This window comes from Ovis canadensis, chromosome 2 (genome assembly GCF_042477335.2).
Source record: "Ovis canadensis isolate MfBH-ARS-UI-01 breed Bighorn chromosome 2, ARS-UI_OviCan_v2, whole genome shotgun sequence".
Taxonomy (NCBI): domain Eukaryota; kingdom Metazoa; phylum Chordata; class Mammalia; order Artiodactyla; family Bovidae; genus Ovis; species Ovis canadensis.
Window position 1 is genome coordinate 167094305 of NC_091246.1, and position 20263 is coordinate 167114567.

Consider the following 20263-nt stretch of genomic DNA (forward strand, 5'->3'; position numbering starts at 1 on the left):
CTGAAAGCAAACTAAAACACAGGTGGAAAAATGAGAGGGAAAAAAAAATTGAATACAGTTCTGTTTAATTTCAGGAATATCTCTTTCATATTATTGTTACCATATAAAGCAAGTTGCAACATAAAATGTCTTAAAGGTTATCCCTGGAAACAATGGCTGAAGGAAATTCTAGATTATTGGAGTTTGGTTTTCTTTTATCATACTAGTGTTGTCATAGTTACCCTACACAGTATTTTTCAGTGAAACCTCCGGACAAAAGATTGACTCAGTTTCGATACAGGCAGGTTAGGGTCTGCAGATATCTATTTATGAGGAAGTAGTAAAAGCTACAGCATCATATCAGTAAGAGAGAAGAAGCTTCCAAAGAGGTAAAGCAGTCTGGTTTATACCACCTCTGGGTAATGGAAGAACTTGACAAAGTTACCAACAGTAGTTAGCCGTCACTGTGTTTCCAGTGATTCATACAATGACAGTGAATCAAATGATAATTAGTGGAAACCTGCCATGAGGATGGTTTCCTTTATATCCTTATTGATGATAAAATAATTCAGAGCATACTGTTAAAACTCATAGGGAGCTGAATTAGGTGAATAATATCCTAAGGCCAAGAGAGAAATGACCTTGAATGTTGGTAAAATGTTAGTGTGAAAACAGGGCGTGAAATCAGAGGTGACAAATAGAAGGTGAGGTTTAAGTACAAAGAGACTCTCTTAAATTCAGTTTGAAAGAGAATTTTTCCACTTCCTTTTGGGAAGTCTTAAGTTATGAGGGTGGAGCCCTGATGAATGGCATCAGTGTTAGTGTGTTAGTCGCTCAGTCGTGCCCTACTCTCTGCGACCCCATGGACTGCAGTCCACCAGGCTCCTCTGTCCATGAGATTTTCCAGGCAAGAATACTAGAGTGGGTTGCCCTTTCCTTCTCTAAGGGATCTTCCCAACCCAGGGATCGAACCCGGGTCTCCTGCACTGCAGGCAGATTCTTTACTGACTGAGCTTAGTATCCTTATGAAAGAGGTTCCAGAGATATCCTCAGCCCCTTTCTCCACACAAAGATACAATGAAAAGTCTGTGATCCAGAAAGGATCCTCAACCAGTCAGGTTGGCATCCTGATCTTGGACTTCCAGGCTCCAGAACATGAGAAATAAATTATTTCTGTTGTTTATAAGCAGCCCAGTCTGTGGCATTTTGTTATGGCAACCTGGATATACTAAGTCAAGGAAAATACTGAATGGCCATTTTTTTTTCCTTCGGCTTTTTGAGGTTGTTTTGTTTGGGGGGGGGGAGGTTTCTTTTCTTTTTGTGTGTTTAGAAAAGATTAAAAAGAAGAGAAAGATTTAAAGGAAGATACAGTATATTTGGGCCTAATTCCCTTACTTTTAGGAAAAGAAACAGAGGTAGGTAAAACATGTATCCTACTTGATTCTCTGTCTAATGTGTAGCTTTGATGGTGTACTTTTTAATAGAAAGAGACCACTGGCAATGAAGAAGATAGTTTTATTTATTTGCCTGTTAATTTGGTGGGTTTTTGTTTTTTTTTAAATTGAATCATAATTGACATATAATATTATATTAGTTTCAGGAATAAAACATAGTGATTCCATATTTATACACGCCATGAAATGATCACTGTAAATCTAGTAACCATCTCTCACCATACAAAATTATTATGATATTATTGACTATAATCCCTATGCTATATATTACACCCCCATAACTTATTTATTTTATTTTATTTTATTTTTGAGTTTAAATGTGTTTTGTTTTTAGACAACCTACATGACACGTTTTCTCAAAAACAATGCCTCCGCTCCAAATAAATCAACGTTCAAAACAAATGAAGAGCTCGAGATGACATCAGTCCCATCTGTCTAAGTCCTGGTGTTGTGTGGATGAAAAGCAGTGGCCAGCCAGTTTTGACGACAGGTGATTGATCCAAAGTAACTGCCAACTTTGTTAACATTTTTCCATCTCTAAACCATCCTTAAAGAAAATCATATATGGGGTTACACCATCCTCACGGTAGTCCAGCAGAGCAACCATGCCATCTGGATTCATGTTTTCACCAATAAAGAACTGATAGTTTTTGAAATTAGCAAGGATGTGCTTGATTTGTTCTGCAGCCCCTGTCATAAAAGGTTTTACTCTTTCTGGTCTCTGTTCTTCAAGTTTCCCTTTGATTGACTTCATGTAATCTTTGATGTACTTCTTGTAGGCTTCTTTTGTGAAGCTGGTTTCCTGCAAGTGATGGTTCATGACAATATCGACACCAGTGATTACTGTGCTTTCGGTACCTTCGCCCTCGGGGCCTTCAGCGGAGGCATTTCCACCAATGAGCGAGTCATCGATGTTACCCTCTGTCCTACTGACCATCTTCCCCTCCACCTCCAGACACAGCCCGTCCGCGACCTCCCGGATCTTGTAGATGTCGGAGAACATCTCGTCATGGCTGATGAGGTCCCGGTAGATGATCATGATGGCGACTGGAGGGAGGCGACAGCGGCGCTGGCTTAGCAGGAGCCCGGAGCTCAGAGCGAGCGCAGTGCGGCCAGAGCGGCGCTCGGGGGGAGGGGGGAGCGGGCGGAAAAGCAACTTATTTATTTTATAACTAGTAGTTTGTACTTATTAATCCCTCTGACCTATTTTTCCCATCCTTCGCCCCTCACCCTCTCTGGCAACCATTGGTTGTATATATGAATCTGTATATATGAATCTGTTTTTGTTTTATCCTTTTATTCTGTTTTAATATTCCACACATAAGTGAAATTATACAGTATTTGTCTTCCTTTGACTGACTTACTTCACTTGGCATAATACTCTCTTGGTCTATCCAAGTTGTTGCAAATGAAATGATTTCTTTCTTTTTCTAACTGTAGAGTAATATTCCATTGTATATATACCACATCTTAATTGTCCATTCATCTACTAATGAACATTTAGGTTGTTTCCAAATCTTGGCTATTGTAGTCAATGCTGCAACAAACATGGGGGTCCATATCTTTTTGAATTAGTGTTTTTATTTTCTTCAAATAAATACCAAGAGCTGGAATTGCTGGCAGTTGCCAGTTGAATTTTTAATTTTTTGAAGAACCTCAATACTGTTTTCCACAGAGGCTATACTAACTTACATTCCTACCAACAGTACATTAGTGTTCCCTTTTCTTCACATCCTCCCTAAGAATTGTTATTGTCTTTTTGATAATAGCCATTGTGACAGGCATGAAGTGGCATCTTATTGTCATTTTGGTTTGTATTTCCCTGATTATCAGCACGCTGAACATCTTTTCATGTGCCTGTTGACCATCTGTCTGTCTTTGGGAAATGTCTATTCAGGTCCTCTGTCCATTTTTCAATTGCTTTTTTAAAAAAATATATTGAGCTGTATCAGTTCTTTATATATTTTAGATACCAGTCTCTTATAGGATATATTGTTTGCAAATATCTTCTCCCATTTAATAGGTTGCCCTTTTGTTTTGTTGATGGTTTCTTTTACCATGCATAAGCTTTTTAGTTTGATGTAGTCCTATTTGTTGACTGTTGTTAGAAGATAGTTTTAATTGACTTTCCGTTCTCCCTAGCAGCAAATGGTTGCTCATGATGAGGGCCCTAAAGGAATGGCTCCTCTTGAGTAGCAAAATCTTTTCCTGGTCCTATGACATAAAATGTCATATGTTCAGATAGTTCAAATTAAAAAAAAATATATATATATAAAGATATATAAAGATATACAGTGAAAAGTTTTGCTCTCACCCTGTCCATCATTTACATAACTCTTACACACACATACACAGAGTTCCATGCATGGATGCTAAACTAAGTCACTTCAGGCATGTCCGACTCTTTGTGATTCTCTATGGGATTCTGGAGTGGGTTGCCATGCCCTCCTCCAGGGAGTCTTCCCAACCCAGGGACTGAACCTGCATCTCTAACATCTCCTGCATCAACAGGTAGGTTCTTTATGACTAGCACCACCTGGTATTTCTGCCTATTTTCTATTATATTGTTGGTATTTTATTGGTATCCAATAGTTCTTCACATGTTAAGGAGATTATTATTTGTCTATGATATGAGTTTCTGTTTGTAATTTACTATCTGACATTGTTTATAGTTTTTATATTGTTAAATTTATTATTCTCTTTCATGGGTTATAGATTTTGAGTCATAAAGATCTTCTCCACTGAAATACTAAAATATAACTTCTGTAACTTCTTCTAATATTATATGCTCTCACTATTTTGTAGGAACGTCTTTCATTCATTTGAAATTTATCGTGGTTTTACTAGAGTAATGGTATGTGCTCAGAATCCAAGATCTTTTCCTCACAGGCAGTTGGCCATCATTTATTGAAGTGTTTACTTCTTCCCCACTGATTAGAAATGCCATAGTTTTCATAATAGCAGTATACATTTGGAATTAGTTTTGAATTTTGTATGATATTCTATCAGTCATTTTGTGTAATGATTAACTAGTACCACACTGTTTTAATGTTCAGGTCTTTGTGTTTTAATATCTGATAGTGCTGGATTTAGAAAAGGCAGAGGAACCAGAGATCAAATTGCCAACATCCTTCAGATTGTAGAAAAATCAATGGAATTCCAGAAAAACATCTACTTCTGCTTCATTGACTACACTAAAGCCTTTGACTATGTGGATCACAACAAACTATGGAAAATTCTTCAAGAGATGAGAATACCAGATCACCTTACCTGTCTCATGAAAAATCTTTATGCAGGTCAAGAAGCAACAGTTAGAACTGGACATGGAGTGATGGACTGGTTCAAGATTAAGAAAGGAGTATGTCAAGGCTGTATAGCGTCACCCTGCTTGTTTAACTTATATGCAGAATACATCGTGTGAAATGCTGGGCTGGATGAAGCTCAAGCTGGAATCAAGATTGCTGGGGTAAATATCAGTACCCTCAGATATGAAGACGATACCACCCTTATGGCAGAAGGTGAAGAGGAACTAAGGAGTCCCTTGATGAAGGTGAAAGAGGAGAGTAAAAAAGCTGGCTTAAAACTCAACATTCAAAAAAAGAAAAAAGAAAATCATGGCATCTGGTCCCATCACTTCAAGGCAAATAGATGGAGAAACAATGGAAACAGTGAGAGACTTTATTTCCCTGGGCTCCAAAATCACTGTGGACAGTGACTGCAGCCATGAAATAAAAAGATGCTTGCTTCTTGGAAGAAAAGCTATGACAAACCTAGACAGCATATTCAAAAGCAGAGACATTACTTTGCTGACAAAGGTCCATATAGTCAAAGCTATGTTTTTTCCAGTATTCATGTATGGTTGTGAGAGTTGGAATATAAAGAAAGCTGAGTGCTGAAGAATTGATGCTTTTGAATTGTGGTGTTGGAGAAGACTCCTGGGAATCCCTTGGACAACAAGGTGAAAAAGCCAGTCCATCCTAAAGGAAATCAGTCCTGAATATTCATTGGAAGGACTAATGCTGAAGCTGAAACTCCAATACCTTGGCCACCTGACGTGAAGAGTCGACTCATTGGAAAAGATCCTGATGCTGGGAAATACTGAAGGCAGGAGGAGAAGGGGACGACAGAGGATGAGAGGGTTGGATGGCATCACTGACTCAATGGACATGAGTTTGAGCAAGCTCTGGGAGTTGGTGATGGACCTGGAAGCCTGGCGTGCTGCAGACCATGGGTTCACAAGGAGTCAGACGTGACTGAATGAGTGAACAACAATAAATCTGATAGTGCTAATTTGCCCTAACTGCCCTTTACTCCTCAGTTTTCTGCCTATTTCTGATTAATTATTTTTCCATATAAACTTTATGATAATTTTGCCTTATGTTAAAAACCTCACTGTCAATATTTTTCTTATTGGGCTCGTGTTGAAATTATAAATTAACTCAGAAAGAATTGACATCCTTTGGTATTTACCAACTAGGTACATCTTCCCTTTGTACAAAACTTCTTGTATGTTTTCAGTCGTGTTTTAACATTTCTTATTAAGTTTATTAATGTAGCTTTCATCTTTTCTTTTTTAAATGAGTACTTGAATCTATTATATATTCATGCCATTTGTTGTCTTTTGTATATTAATTTTGTGCCTCACTACTTGGCTAAATAGCTTTTTGGTTGAGTCCCTTGGGTTTTCCAGGTATTTAATTATAATATTTAGCAGAATGAATCCTAATGGATGCTACAGAGAAGAAGAAATTGTGCTTCTCAGTATAGTGGATGGAAGTTCTTTCTGGCAAATCTCAGGAAGGGCAAATATGGACAAGGTGTGGACTCTTTGATACTCTAGACCAGTCCAGATAATGCCCAGTATTCAAAAGCTGTAGAATCATTTTAGGAAGAAAGTACTGGAATAAGGATTGCTTTAAAACAAATAGTTCATTATTATCTTAATCTCAGTCATCATAATTGTCATTACATCTTACATTTAAATATCACATCTCACAATTAAATATCAATTTAAATATTGAAATTAACTAATTTTTTTTTCAATTAGTTGAAAAAGTTAACTAATATAAAGCTACCGATTTGATGCCACCATTGTTATTACCAAAAATTTCAAAGATATCTCTAGGATATCCATGTAAGATTCAATGTAGTTTAATACAATATGGTAAAGAAAAAAATCCAGTTGTATTCAACTAACTGCCCACAAGTCTTGCAGTAGAATTTGTGTTTAAGTAGTTTAAATGAATTGCTTTGTGATGGGCATGGCAAATTCTCCTTGCTGAATTGACTAAACCCTCATTACCTAACAATGATCTCCTCTGTTGATCTTTGGGGCATGGTGTCTCATCTGTTTAGTTGGGCCTTTTATTTGACTTTCATTGACTTTGCGGCCAAGCCTGTTTTCTCTGGTCAATTTGTTAACTCAAATATGTAGGTGAACTCAGCCATTTAGGAAGGACATGTAATTTTTAATAATAACACGCATTGTATTTGACAATAGGATACAATTTTCACTGGTAAATGGAGAAGCAAATGTTTGAGTTTTGAGCAATAGCTTGCTCTGTTTAAAGGAATTGTCCAACTGTCTTTTCCAAGGAAACACAGACTTCTGATTGCTAAATTCCTGCCAACATTCTTTCCCCTATATATAGGATTCAATCTTAGATCAGATAAATACAACTTGAAGTCTTCTTAACGTGCTTGCTGGGATATTGGTACCTACCTTTTAGAGCTAGTTTCTGGAGAGCTGCAGCTATCACCCAAATCTTAGTACTAAGTTTGCCATAATAACATTTTGTTATTGAAACAAAGAAATGACAACTCACTATTCTGTGTGCTTTGAGAGATGTTGTCCTTTGGAATCAATACGGGGCTTCTTTTGGCTCCACATGTGAATTAACTATATAAATGTCCCTTTAGAATCTGTTTATGTAGAGACCATCCAGGATGTTAGTAAGTATATCCACTTATTTCACAGGTCTTCCGATTTGCTAACATACTTGAAGTTTCAGTACTCAAGTCACTCATGTAACCATTTCTTTTATCGAGGTGGTTTTGATAAGTTTCCAGTACCTACTTGCAAATGCTTCAGAACATTTCCTTATGTATGGGGTATGCTATGACTTTTATCCTCTTTATTTCACTTTTCTGAATTTTTTTTAAAAATAGTAGTTTTCAAACATCTTTCAGAGAAAAGAAGAGTTGGAGAAGATCAGAGGCAAAGTCAACCCCATGTTTCTTCACATGGCCAGCAGAAGAGCAAAAGAAAGCCTTCTTTACTATTTATGACCAACCAAAATAAGAGCCCTCTTTAATAAAAAAATCCCAAATTTTATTTCTGGCAGCCTTGGATAATCTCAGTCTGGTGCAAATTGATAACAACAAATCAACAGGCAAGAACATAAAGCAATTTCTCATCCTTTTGCACAATGGGAGTATGGGATGGCTGGTTGGGTTAGGGAGTTGGGTTTTTTTGTTTCTGTTTTTGTTTTCATTTTAGCAGGTATTAATGAAGGTTGTACATAAGATGGCTTATTTCCACATATTCTCATATATTTCTTCCTTTTTTTGCCCTTTTCTTTTCTTACTTTGCAAGATTTGGCTTTACATCCAGAGCTCTTTTTGCCAACCTTATTCACGTTTGGCCTGGTGCTAACCACCTTGCTGCACTGAATGCCCACATGGACAGTTGTGCATTGGCTTCTCCTACTGTACACGTTCATTGTATATGACTTATGTCTTCCTGCAAACTTGGAATACTTTGCCAAATTGTTGACCTTTGTAATATCCTTGTACAACCTGAACTTCATCAACCTTTCAGAGGGACATGGACTGGACACTGTACTCCTGTCTCAGCTCTTTGGAAAGAGGGAAAGAAATGATCTTAATGTGAATGTGGGAAAGTGAGTTGGCATGTTTTTTTATGGTTCTTGCTCTTGTCTCAATCACAAAGGGATTAAGTCTCACTTTTGGCTATTGCCACCTCATTGATGACCACAACAGGGAAGGGAAGATGGCATCTTAAGAGAAGTTTCTCTAACTATAATCTATTTTTCTGTTTAAATGCTCAGTTCTGCCTGTCAAATCTCTGCTCAGGCTTTTGCCTGACCTATCCAATATTCTTCCTTTGAAAAGTTGGAATTTATAATTTTCACACAGTTGGAGTCCTAGCCAGGCATTTGGTTGCCCGTTTTTAAATGAAGCTTTGGTGTAATCTTTTTTGTTGCTGTTGTTGTTGGTGACATTTTTTTAAGTTTAAAGAGGAATGTTGGGTAAAGAATGACCAGCATATCAGAGTATGAACCCATATTCCCCATTTACTGACTAGTTACACAATATCTCACCTATAAGTTGGTTTAATAAGACCAATAACATAGGACTTGCTATGTAAATTTACTGACATCACACTTGTAAAATACTACCTGGAGCCTACCACATGGATAACACTCCGTACTTATGAGATTCTTTTAAATTTATTTGAGGTATTCTAATGCTTATTTATTTTTGTGAAATAATTTATGTTGTGTATATATTTTCATTCATTCATTCATCAAGTACTTGTTGCATACCTTCTTTATGTCAGGCACAGATTTAAGAACTAGAAATATGTAGTAAATATTTAATATATATTAAGTTTATACAAGATTTTGTATTCTTATGGGAAAAACAGACAATAAACAAAGTAAACATGCAAAATATATGTCAAACTACTATGGAAAGGCAGTTGTGCCCTGAGCAGGTAATGCTTGAGAGGAGACTAAAAAGAGATTAGAGAGTAAGCCATGCAGACACCTAGGGGAAGAGAGTGTAAAAGTTAATAGACAGTAACCTCAATTAAGATACACTTTTCTATTTTAAATGTCAAGGGGGTACTCTTTTGCCCTACTATAATAGCAGAGCCCACCAGGAAGAGGAAAACTTTTTCTTCTTGCTTGGGAAGAGCTTAGCCAAAGAAAGAGTGTCACAACTCATTCAGTGAAAACTCTCAGTTCCTCCAGTGGACTCTTCGTTTACTACAGCCCTCCCAACTTTCGTTTCTCTTCTATGAAAGAGCTCTTCTCCTTGGGGAGACTTTGCATGTGGTTCACCACAGTTGTGGTTCCTGAATTGGTCTTCTTTGTTGATCCTGAATAAATGCATTTTTGCTGCAGAAATAACTGGTAGTCTACTGTTTAAGGTCAACAAAGGGGATGGTAAGTACATTATCCTGTGGCAAAGAGGTCAGTGTGTCTGGTGTGGAGTAGGAGATGTAGTCAGATAGAGGCTCTGTCATGAGGAAACTTCTAGGCTATAAATAAGGACTTCAAGCGTCACTTAGGGAAAATGGATCCAGTAGAGGGGTATGAACAGAGAAATGACCTAATCTAAGACTTTAAAAGAAAGCACTCGGGCTGCTCTGTTAATAAAAGACTATTAGAAGGACTAGGGCAGAAGTAGGGGAGACCAGTGAGGAGGCTACTGCAGTGAATTGCAGTTCTTGGACCAGAGTTGTAGACAGCAGAGGAGGCAATGAGAAGTGATTGGAAGCTGGAGGTAGTTTGTATATTGGGCTGATATGACTTCTTGAGGGTAATTGTAGGGTGTAGGAACAAAAAAAAAAGATAGTAAAAGATGACTCCAAAATTTTTGGCCCAAGAAACTGGAGTTGTTAGTCACTGACAGGAAAAACTGAAACCTTAACATATTTGAGATGGAGGTAAATAAGGAGATCACAAGTTTGGATATGAAAAATTTATGATTAAAAGGCCTATTTGGCTTAGAAGTAGAAACCTTCATTTGGCCTATAAAATCATGAGACTGAATGAGAACTACCAGGGAAAGAGTGTATATGGAGAAGGGATGAAATCCTGGGCCCCTCTAGCATTAAGAGGTGCTGGAGACGAGGGGGAAGTATCTGATTTACAGGTATGTTGCTTGTAGGGAAAATGTAGAGGAATACATTTTGAGGAAATTTATCTATATTACATCTTGCTTTCCAATTCAAACCCTAAGAGAGTGAGGTATTGGCTTCCTAAATATCACAAATATTTCATACCTATTGCCTGCTGCTGCTAAGTCGCTTCAGTCGTGTCCGACTCTGTGCGACCCCATAGACGGCAGCCCACCAGGCTCCCCCATCCCTGGGATTCTCCAGGCAAGAACACTAGAGTGGGTTGCCATTTCCTTCTCCAATCTATTGCTTAGGAAGCATAGAACTCTAGAAATGGTCAGGGAATTTGTACAGAAAGTAGATAAAAAAATAATTGCTACACTGGAGATACTAAAACAACTGTATAAAGTCTACAGCAAGCATCAGTAAATTACCTGAGATATTCAACACTTTATTATAAAACAGGCTTTGTGTTAGATGATTTTGCCAAACTGTAGGCTAACAAGTGTTCTGAGCATGTTTCAATTAGGGTGGGCTAAGTTGTGATGTTCAGTAGATATATTAATGTGTTTTAGATTTATGATATTTTCAACCAATCATGAATTTATTGGGATGTAAACCCACTGTAAGCTGAGGAAGATCTGCAATTGGATAACTTGTCACTAGATATAGAGAGTTAAAATTATCATTCTAGCAAAATAGTCACTCACTAACTAACAACCTTTACCCCTTTCATACACTGTTTCCTGTTAACTTCAATATTTGTAGCCATTCTCTTTATGATTCTAAAATTTTCTTACTACAGACATCTCATGAATATATATTTAGCTCAACTATATAAGCAGAGTTAGTAAGGTAAGGTAGTCTAAAGAAAACAAGTCACAAATTTAAAATATTCAGGATGTGTAAAGTTATATTGAAAATGATCTTAGAACAAACTTGATAATCAATTAGGAATATGCCAATTATTTGCAAATATCCATCACTTTTTTCTAAGTGCATGTAGTTTTTGTCAAGGACTGTCAACTGTCCCCTAATATTGATTTTTTCCGTCTTTCTTTAGCAAGAGAACTCTCAACATTGAGCTGAGCACAAGCCTGCTCAAATAAAGACTACATTTCCCAGTCACTCTTGTTGCTATGCTTGGCCGTTTATTTTAGGGTCTACCAACGATAAGTGAGCAGAATGCAGCCACACTGGTGAAAACTGCAAAAACCATCTTAGACCAGGGATGAAAGCCATGACTTGAGAATGGTAGAATGACAAAGTAGTAAGTGGCCAGGTCCTCAAGATCACAGAGCTGCCTGAATGAGTTCTGGACTACTTATGGTTTAGCTTTTACATGAGAAAGACATTAATGTCTATCTGTTTGAATTATTGCTTTTTGCCTTTAGATTTTCTTCTTTCTTAAGCTATTTGTAAGCCTTCTCCAGACAACCATTTTGCCTTTTTGCTAAAGAGAAGCTAAAGACAAAGGAGAAAAGGAAAGATATACCCATCTGAATGCAGATTTCCAAAGAATAGCAAGGAGAGATAAGAAAGCCTTCCTCAGTGAACAATGCAAAGAAATAGAGGAAAACAGTAGAATAGGAAAGACTAGAGATCTAATCAAGAAAATTAGAGATACCAAGGGAACATTTCATGCAAAAATGGACACAATAAAGGAGAGAAATGGTATGGACCTAACAGAAGCAGAAGATATTAAGAAGAGGTGACAAGAACACACAGAAGAGCTACACTAAAAAGATCTTTGTGACCCAGATAACCATGATGGTGTGATCACTCACCTAGAGCCAGACATCCTGGAATGCCAAGTCAAATGGGCCTTAGGAAGCATCACTACGAACAAAGCTAGTGGAGGTGATGGAATTCCAGTTGAGCTATTTCAAATCCTAAAAGATGATGGTGTGAAAGTGTTACGCTCAATATGCCAGCAAATTTGGAAAACTCAGCAGGGGCCACAAGACTGGAAAAGGTCAGTTTTCATTCCAATCCCTAAGAAAGGCAATGCCAAACAATGTTCAAACTAGCACACAATTGCACTCATCTCATACTAGCAAAGTAATGCTCAAAATTCTCCAAGCCAGGCTTCAACAGTATGTGAACCATGAACTTCCAGATGTTCAAGCTGGTTTTAGGAAAGGCAGAGGAGCCAAAGATCAAATGGCCAACATCCTTTGCATCATCAAAAAAGAGTTCCAGAAAAACATTTGCTCCTGCTTTACTGATTATGCCAAAGCCTTTGACTATGTGGATCACAACAAATTGTGGAAAATTGTTCAAGAGATGGAAATACCAGACCACCTGACCTGCCTCCTGAGAAATCTGTATGCAGGTTAAGAAGCAACAGTTAGAACCAGACATGGAACAACAGACTGGTTCCAAATTGGGAAAGGAGTACGTCAAGGCTGTATATTGTCACCCTGCTTATTTAACTTATATGCAGAGTACATCATGTGAAATGCTGGGCTGGATGAAGCACAAACTGGAATCAAGATTACAGGGAGAAATATCAATAACCTCAGATATGCAGGTGACACCACCCTTAGGGCAGAAAGGGAAGAAGAACTAACGAGTCTCTGAACATGAAAGAGGAGAGTGAAAAAGCTGGCTTAAAACTCAGCATTCAAAAAAACTAAGATCATGGCATCCGGCCCTATCACTTCATGGCAAATAGATGGGGAAACAGTGGAAACAGTGATAGACTATTTCCCTGGGCTCCAAAATCACTGCAGATGGTGACCGCAGCCATGAAATTAAAAGATGCTTGCTTCTTGGAAGAAAAGTTATGACAAACCTAGATAGCATATTAAAAAGCAAAGACATTATTTGCCGACAAAGGTCCGACTAGTGAAAGCTATGGTTTTTCCATCCATGTATGGATGTGAGAGTTGGACTATAAACAAAGCTGAGTCCTGAAGAATTGCTGCTTTTGAGCTGTGGTGTTGGAGAAGACTCTTGAGAGTCCCTTGGACAGCAAGGACATCCAACCAGTCCATTCTGAAGGAGATCAGCCCTGGGATTTCTTTGGAAGGAATGATGCTAAAGCTGAAACTCCAGTACTTTGGCCACCTCATGCGAAGAGTTGACTCATTGGAAAAGACTGTGATGCTGGGAGGGATTGGGGGCAGGAGGAGAAGGGGATGACAGAGGGTCATGGCAGATGGTTGGATGGCATCACCGACTTGATGGACGTAAGTTTGAGCAAGCTCTGGGAGTTAATGCGCTGCAGTCCATGGGGTTGCAAAGAGTTGGGCGTGGCTGAGCGACTGAATTGATACTGACTGTATTTTGGCCTTTGTCACAGCAGTCAGACTTGTATCTTAATTTACTCATGGCCCTTTTAATAAAGGCCAATGTGCTAAAGTACAATAGAAGTTGCATTTATTATGCATTGATAGAGAACACACATAATAACAAAGTGGTACTATAAATTTAAGAAGATTTTAAGTGAATTTTTAAAAATTAATCACAGCTATGCACATTGACTTCCCTGGTGGCTCAGACGGTAAAGCGTCTGTCTACAATGCGGGAGACCCGGGTTCGATCCCTGGGTTGGGAAGATCCTCAGGAGAAGGAAATGGCAATCCACTCCAGTACTATTGCCTGGAAAACCCCATGGACAGAGGAGCCTGGTAGGCTACAGTCCATGGGGTCGCAAAGAGCCGGACGCGACTGAGCAACATTCCTGTTCCTTCCTGTGGCCTCCCTGAGGCTATTGAAGAAGCATATGCACATTTGAAAAGCATCAGTTCAGTTCAGTTAAGTCACTCAGTCGTGTCCAACTCTTTGCGACCCCATGAATCGCAGCAAACCAGGCCTGTCCATTGCCAACTCCCAGAGTTCACCCAAACTCATGTGTATAGAGTCGGTGATGTCATCCAGTCATCTCATCCTCTGTCGTCCCCTTCTCATCCTGCCCCCAATCCCTCCCAGCATCAGGGTCTTTTCCAGTGAGTCAACTCTTCGCATGAGGTGGCCAAAGTATTGGAGTTTCAGCTTCAACATCAGTCCTTTGAATGAACACCCAGGGCTGATCTCCTTTAGGATGGACTGGTTGGATCTCCTTGCAGTCCAAGGGACTCTCAAGAGTCTTCTTCAACACCACAGTTCAAAAGCATCAATTCTTCGGTGCTCAGCTTTCTTCACAGTCCAACTCTCACATCCATACATGATCACTGGAAAAACCATAGCCTTGACTAGACGGACCTTTGTTGGCAAAGTAATATCTCTGCTTTTCAATATGCTATCTAGGTTGGTCATAACTTTCCTTCCAAGGAGTAAGCATCTTTTAATTTCATGGCTGCAATCATAGGTGTGATATATTGCTTATTCACTCTATTGATAATGCTTGGACTGGTGTGCGGATGTAAGGACTCTGCCAGACCCCTTCCCAGCACAAATATTTGAAGTCCATGGACTTAGGCTTTCACAGAATTGAATATGAGATTAGGCAGCAGTAGAGCTAGCTCAGAAGATTCAAGTACAATCTGAAATGCCAGGTCAACTATATAGCTGTAGACATAACCAGGTACCTGAAGAGAGTCGAGGCCCAGAGTGTCCAGCGTCTAGAGTAGACCCTGTGGGAACCTCCTCAGCATCACTTTACTACTTTCCTGTCACAGAGCAGTCACTTGGCGGGTGGGGTGCTGGGTTGAATAGTGCCCCCGTAAATTCATGTCCACCTGGAACCTATGAATGTGACTTATTTGGAAATAGGATCTTTGCAGATATTATCAAGTTAAAATGGGGTCATGCTGGACTAGTGATCCGTAATCCAGTGATTGATGTCATTATAAGAAGGAAATTTAGACACAGACACATAAATAATCATCATAAAGACAGATGTAGAGACTGGAGTTAGCTGTCACAAACCAAAGAACACCAAGGACTGCCAGCAACCACCAGAAGCTAGAAGAAACAAGAAAGAATTCTTTCTTAGAGTCTTTGGAGGGAGCATGGCTCAGCAAACACCTTGGGTTTGGACTTCCAGCCTTCAGGATGATGAGAGAATACATTTTTGTTGCCTTGAGCCTCCCGATTTCTGGTATTTTGTTAAGGCAGGCCTACAAAATTAAACAGTGGGATTGATCCTACCCTCAGTGGCAAGCTGGAAATATATTCATGTTTGACAATCAAGGAATCCTAACAGAAGAGATGCCTGCTGCATTGCTGAAGCAGAGTCCGGATGGATCCCCACTTTGCAGGTGTTTACTTTTTAGTTGCTGGATAAAGAGAGGTCAGAAGGATTCCAGGCTGATGCAGCGAGGAACACCTGGTGGACTTAGAGCACTGGCTGCTTATCACCTGGTTTAGAAGCATTTCAATATTTTAAAAACCTATGGAGTTATATCAGCATGTTCTAGGCATATGCCTTGGTTGGGCTTTCCTTCTTGCCACTACAGGTGATTCAAGAGTTGCCCAAATTGGGCCAATCAAAATGAGGGTCAGGACTTTTATTCTTTGATGGGGGGAAAACATGCCCTTTCTCAGGAGATATAAATGGGAAACATCTCTTGTTGCTATAAGCTGAAATTTGCAACCTGGAAAGAAAGTAGGCTAGGGGTACAGTCAACAATCAAAGAAGGAAAAACTAGACAACTGTAGCCAAATTGTTTGAAACTCTGTTCATTTGCACCTGAATCTCTCCCATCCTTTGAACTATTAGTTATTTGAGCCACTAAATGTGGGTTACTGTTTCTGCAAGTATGAGTTGGGTTTTTCTGTTGTTTGTAACTAGAAGCATGCTAACTGATATAGTCCCTGGAACTTTCTTAGCAGATATTTATAAGATATTTAAATGTCTTATTTGATGTCCACTAGTGTAATTATTTTCTAATTACCTTGGTGTTATGTTAATGAATGAAACACCAGCCAGGCTTTAAGGAAATAGGACTGTGATGAAAGACAGTAGTCATTAATTTTATACTGAATCCTTATTTTAGAATACAACTCAAAGGCAAAGGGACACATGTATTCTCACACAAACACACCTGCGATTTCTCTCACTGCATTCCATGCCATACATAATAAGAACTAACTTTTACTACAGATGCAGTTGAGGGACAAAATGATACAAACAAAGGGGTGAGAATCTGCAATCTATGGGGAATAGTGGGAAAGTAAAAGGAAGAATTAAGTCAAAGAAATATGGTTTTATGAATAAAATTCTCTTTTATAACAATAACTGCAAAATAAATCAAAGGTAGTGCAAGGGCCAATTTAAATACAGAGGCTAGCAAAGGAATGGAGATGGAGAAAGATGAATAGAGGCAGGCAGGAAAAAATCATGAAGTTTAAACTCCTTTTCCTCTGTCTAAGCCTTCAAAATAAATCTTTTTTTTTTTTTTTGCAGGGGCCATTTCAAAAACAGGGCTAAGAAGGGGCAGAAACAAAGTACCAGCGTCTTCTGCAGCTCCTTAAAAATGAAAAATTTGAGTTATCTCAATTGACTTATGTTACTTTGAATTACTGTTTGTTTATTTGCACACTGAATTTGAGGCTTCTTGCTTTATACTCTGCAGTTACTGTCTATACATTGTTAACAATAAATATTAGAAAATGTAATTCTGGATTTAGCCAACACTTCAGTCAGCATTAATTGATTTTGAAATTGAATTATTGCTTTCAATAATAACGAAAAAGAATTTTAGAAAGGAAATGGTGAAGATGAGAAAGTAGCTTTTCCCAGTATGTAGTTCATGTTAAATTGCTGGTGTCTGAAGAATATGGAACTGAGATTTTATCAATACATACATTACCACATGTTTCCTATTTTAGTTGCTAATTAATATTCAGGTGTGCAGCTAAATACATGAAATTAAATGCTAATGCTGTTGCATTTGTGATTTAACAAGTTCAAGTTGTTGCTATATACAGCATTACCCTGTCCAGTCACACGTATAATTGTTTTTTCTTTGTAATCATACTATCTTCATGTATTCATTTCATTCAGTCTTCTAAGGGCATCATATGAATAAATCTTGGTTAAAAATATCATTACCTTCTATAGTTTAGAAACGAAATAAGAGCTCTCTGAGAGTCATTATTAAAAGGCTTTAAATGAAGACTTGGTTAATTGGCCCACTAGTATAGAAATTTTAGTATTTTCTTACATTTTGTTTCACTTAATTTGTGATTAACAGCTACATAAACTTGAGAAGCACCTAATGCAAATAGTTTTACAAATATTGCATGCCATTTTATTGTACTTGCCTTATCAAGTATTTTTGTTAAAAAAATTCAAAGTTAATGTGTTAGTAAGTAACTAGCTACTTTAGTTAGTTAGAGTTCTCTTCCTTGAAGAAAATTACTATAATGGTTACTTTTGCTAAAATGCAATTACTGCCACTGTAACAATCAATCATATTTTTATATAAGGAATTTTAACAACTTTGGAATGCATTAAGAAAAGTAAATGAGAAAGACTCAGTGTGAAGTAAGACTAGACAACCAACCTCCCTGCACCTTGACATTTGATGTGAAAAAAACTCAGTTACCTTTCTTAAAAGTCGTTTCAGTGCCTTACCTAAGATTGCTGTCAAAGTTTTACAATATGCGTGTGTGTGCTTAGTTGCTCAATCATGTCTGACTCTTTGTGACCTCATGGACTGTAGCCCTCCAGGCTCCTTTATCCAAGGGATTCTCCAGGCAAGAATATTAGAGAGGGTCGCCATGCTCTGCTCTTCGGGGGATCTTCCCAAACCAGGGATCAAACGCAGGTCTCCCACATTGCAGGCCATCAGAGCCATCTTTACCATCTGAGCCATCAGAGAAGCCCATTTTATAATGTAGTAGTAAGCAAGTCTCTTAAAGGTGGGCTTCCCAGGTGACTCAGTCGTAAAAATCCACCTGCCAAGCAGAGATGTGGGTTCGATCCCTGTGTTGGGGAGATCCCCTGGAGAAGGAAATGGCAACCCTCTCCAGTATTCTTGCCTGGGAAATCCTATGGACAGAGGAGCCTGGTGGGCTACAGTCTATGGGATTGCAAAAGAGCTGGACACAACTTAGGAACTGAATAACAAGTTTCTGAGAACATCACTGAAAAATGCTATGTGCATTCAACAACTAATAGCTATTATTGTTTCTGATGAATCAGTTCAATTCAGTTCAGTCGCTCAGTCATGTCTGACTCTTTGCGACCCCATGAGTTGCAGCACGCCAGTGGTCATGTATGGATGTGAGAGTTGGACTGTGAAGAAGGCTGAGCGCCGAAGAATTGATGCTTTTGAACTGTGCTGTTGGAGAAGACTCTTGAGAGTCCTTTGGACTGCAAGGAGATCCAACCAGTCCATTCTAAAGGAGATCAGCCCTGGGATTTCTTTGGAAGGACTGATGCTGAAGCTGAAACTCCAGTACTTTGGCTATTTCATGCCAAGATTTGACTCATTGGAAAAGACTCTGATGCTGGGAGGGATTGGGGGCAGGAGGAGAAGGCGACGACAGAGGATGAGATGGCTGGATGGCATCACTGACTCAATGGACGTGAGTCTGAGTGAACTGGAGTTGGTGATGGACAGGGAGGCCTGGTGTGCTGCCATTCATGGGGTCACAAAGAGTTGGACACGACTGAGCGACTGAACTGAACTGAACTGAGGCCTCCCTGAGGCCAACTTTTTCACTCTCCTCTTTCACTTTCATCAAGAGGCTCTTTAGTTCCTCTTCACTTTCTGCCATAAGGGTGGTGTCATCTGCATATCTAAGGTTATTGATATTTCTCCCGGCAATCTTGATTCCAGCTTGTGCTTCTTCCAGCCCAGCATTTCTCATGATGTACTCTGCATATATGTTAAATAAGCAGGGTGACAATATACAGCCTTGATGTACTCCTTTTCCTATTTGGAACCAGTCTGTTGTTCCATGTCCAATTCTAATGAATAGTTTACTCCTAATCTGTAAGAATCTGTAGTCCTCAAATTATGTGAGTTAAACAAAAAGACATATTTGAAAAGGTTTAACATTGTTATATCCTTACAGATGACAATGTCTCCACATGAAAAGTGAAGGTTAGAAAATACAAACTGGACTAGTCCTCAGCTTAGTTGAGGTCAGAAACATTTTTTTTCTTGTCTCAAAGTATCATGTGGTCACATGGAGATGGTATTTTTCCACCCAAAGCACCTGTAATATTCTCATGAAGACAGAATAATAAACAACCTGAAAATGTGTTAGTCACTCAGTTGTGCCCAACTCTTTGTAACCCCATGGTCTGCAGCCCACCAGGGTCCTCTGTACATGGAATTCTCCAGGCAAGAATACTGGCTTGGGTAGCCATTCCCTTCTCCAGGGGATCTTCCCAACCCAGGGCTCAAACCTGGGTCTCCTGTATCGCAGGCAGATATTTTATTATCGGAGCCACTAGGGAAGCCAAACTTCTAAAAGTCTCCTAGTGAAGATAGAATACTAAACATACATGAGATTACTGCTATGAAAATTATACTCTTCATAGAGTATTGGGAATATAAACACAGATGACTTGGTCCATATTGTTATTTAATGATGTGTATTGACATGATGAATATGTTTAAATGGGACATGAAAACATACTAAAGAAAAATATATGGGTAAAATAGACTATTTTATGTAGCTATTGTACTAAAACACAAATTAATGTCTTATATAGGCAATCACAGATCTGTTCTCTCTTCTAATCCTCTCTGTCCTCCTATCTACCCCTACGTCTGTTTTGTCTTTTTCTCCCAGTACCGCCATGATACTTCCATCCAGTTGGTCTCCAAAACTGGAAACGTGAAAGGTATTCTGATTCCTCCCTCTTTCTTAGCACCTTCATTCAATCCACTACTACTAGTTTCCATTTGAACTTTGCAGGGTGTCTAGTTTAGCCCCATGTCAGGTTTCTCTGTAATCTCTTTAAGATCTCTGTGTAATCAGTCCCTCCTTTGTCACAGCCCCCTTTCCCCTCTTTCCAGAGTTATCTTTCTAAACTCCATGACATAGTTAA

At 38.8% G+C, this 20263-nt stretch overlaps 1 protein-coding gene and 1 pseudogene across 1 annotated transcript; both read right to left on the reverse strand.

Moving 5' to 3' along the window:
- Positions 1-1807: 1807 nt before the first annotated feature.
- Positions 1808-2585, reverse strand: LOC138432816 (translationally-controlled tumor protein). Its single transcript, XM_069574422.1, has one exon. It carries the CDS (start codon positions 2470-2472, stop codon positions 1954-1956), a length of 519 nt encoding a protein of 172 aa, XP_069430523.1. The 5' UTR covers positions 2473-2585; the 3' UTR covers positions 1808-1953.
- A 5261-nt stretch (positions 2586-7846) lies between these two features.
- LOC138433134 (large ribosomal subunit protein uL24 pseudogene) lies at positions 7847-20013 on the reverse strand (annotated as a pseudogene).
- Positions 20014-20263: the final 250 nt, after the last annotated feature.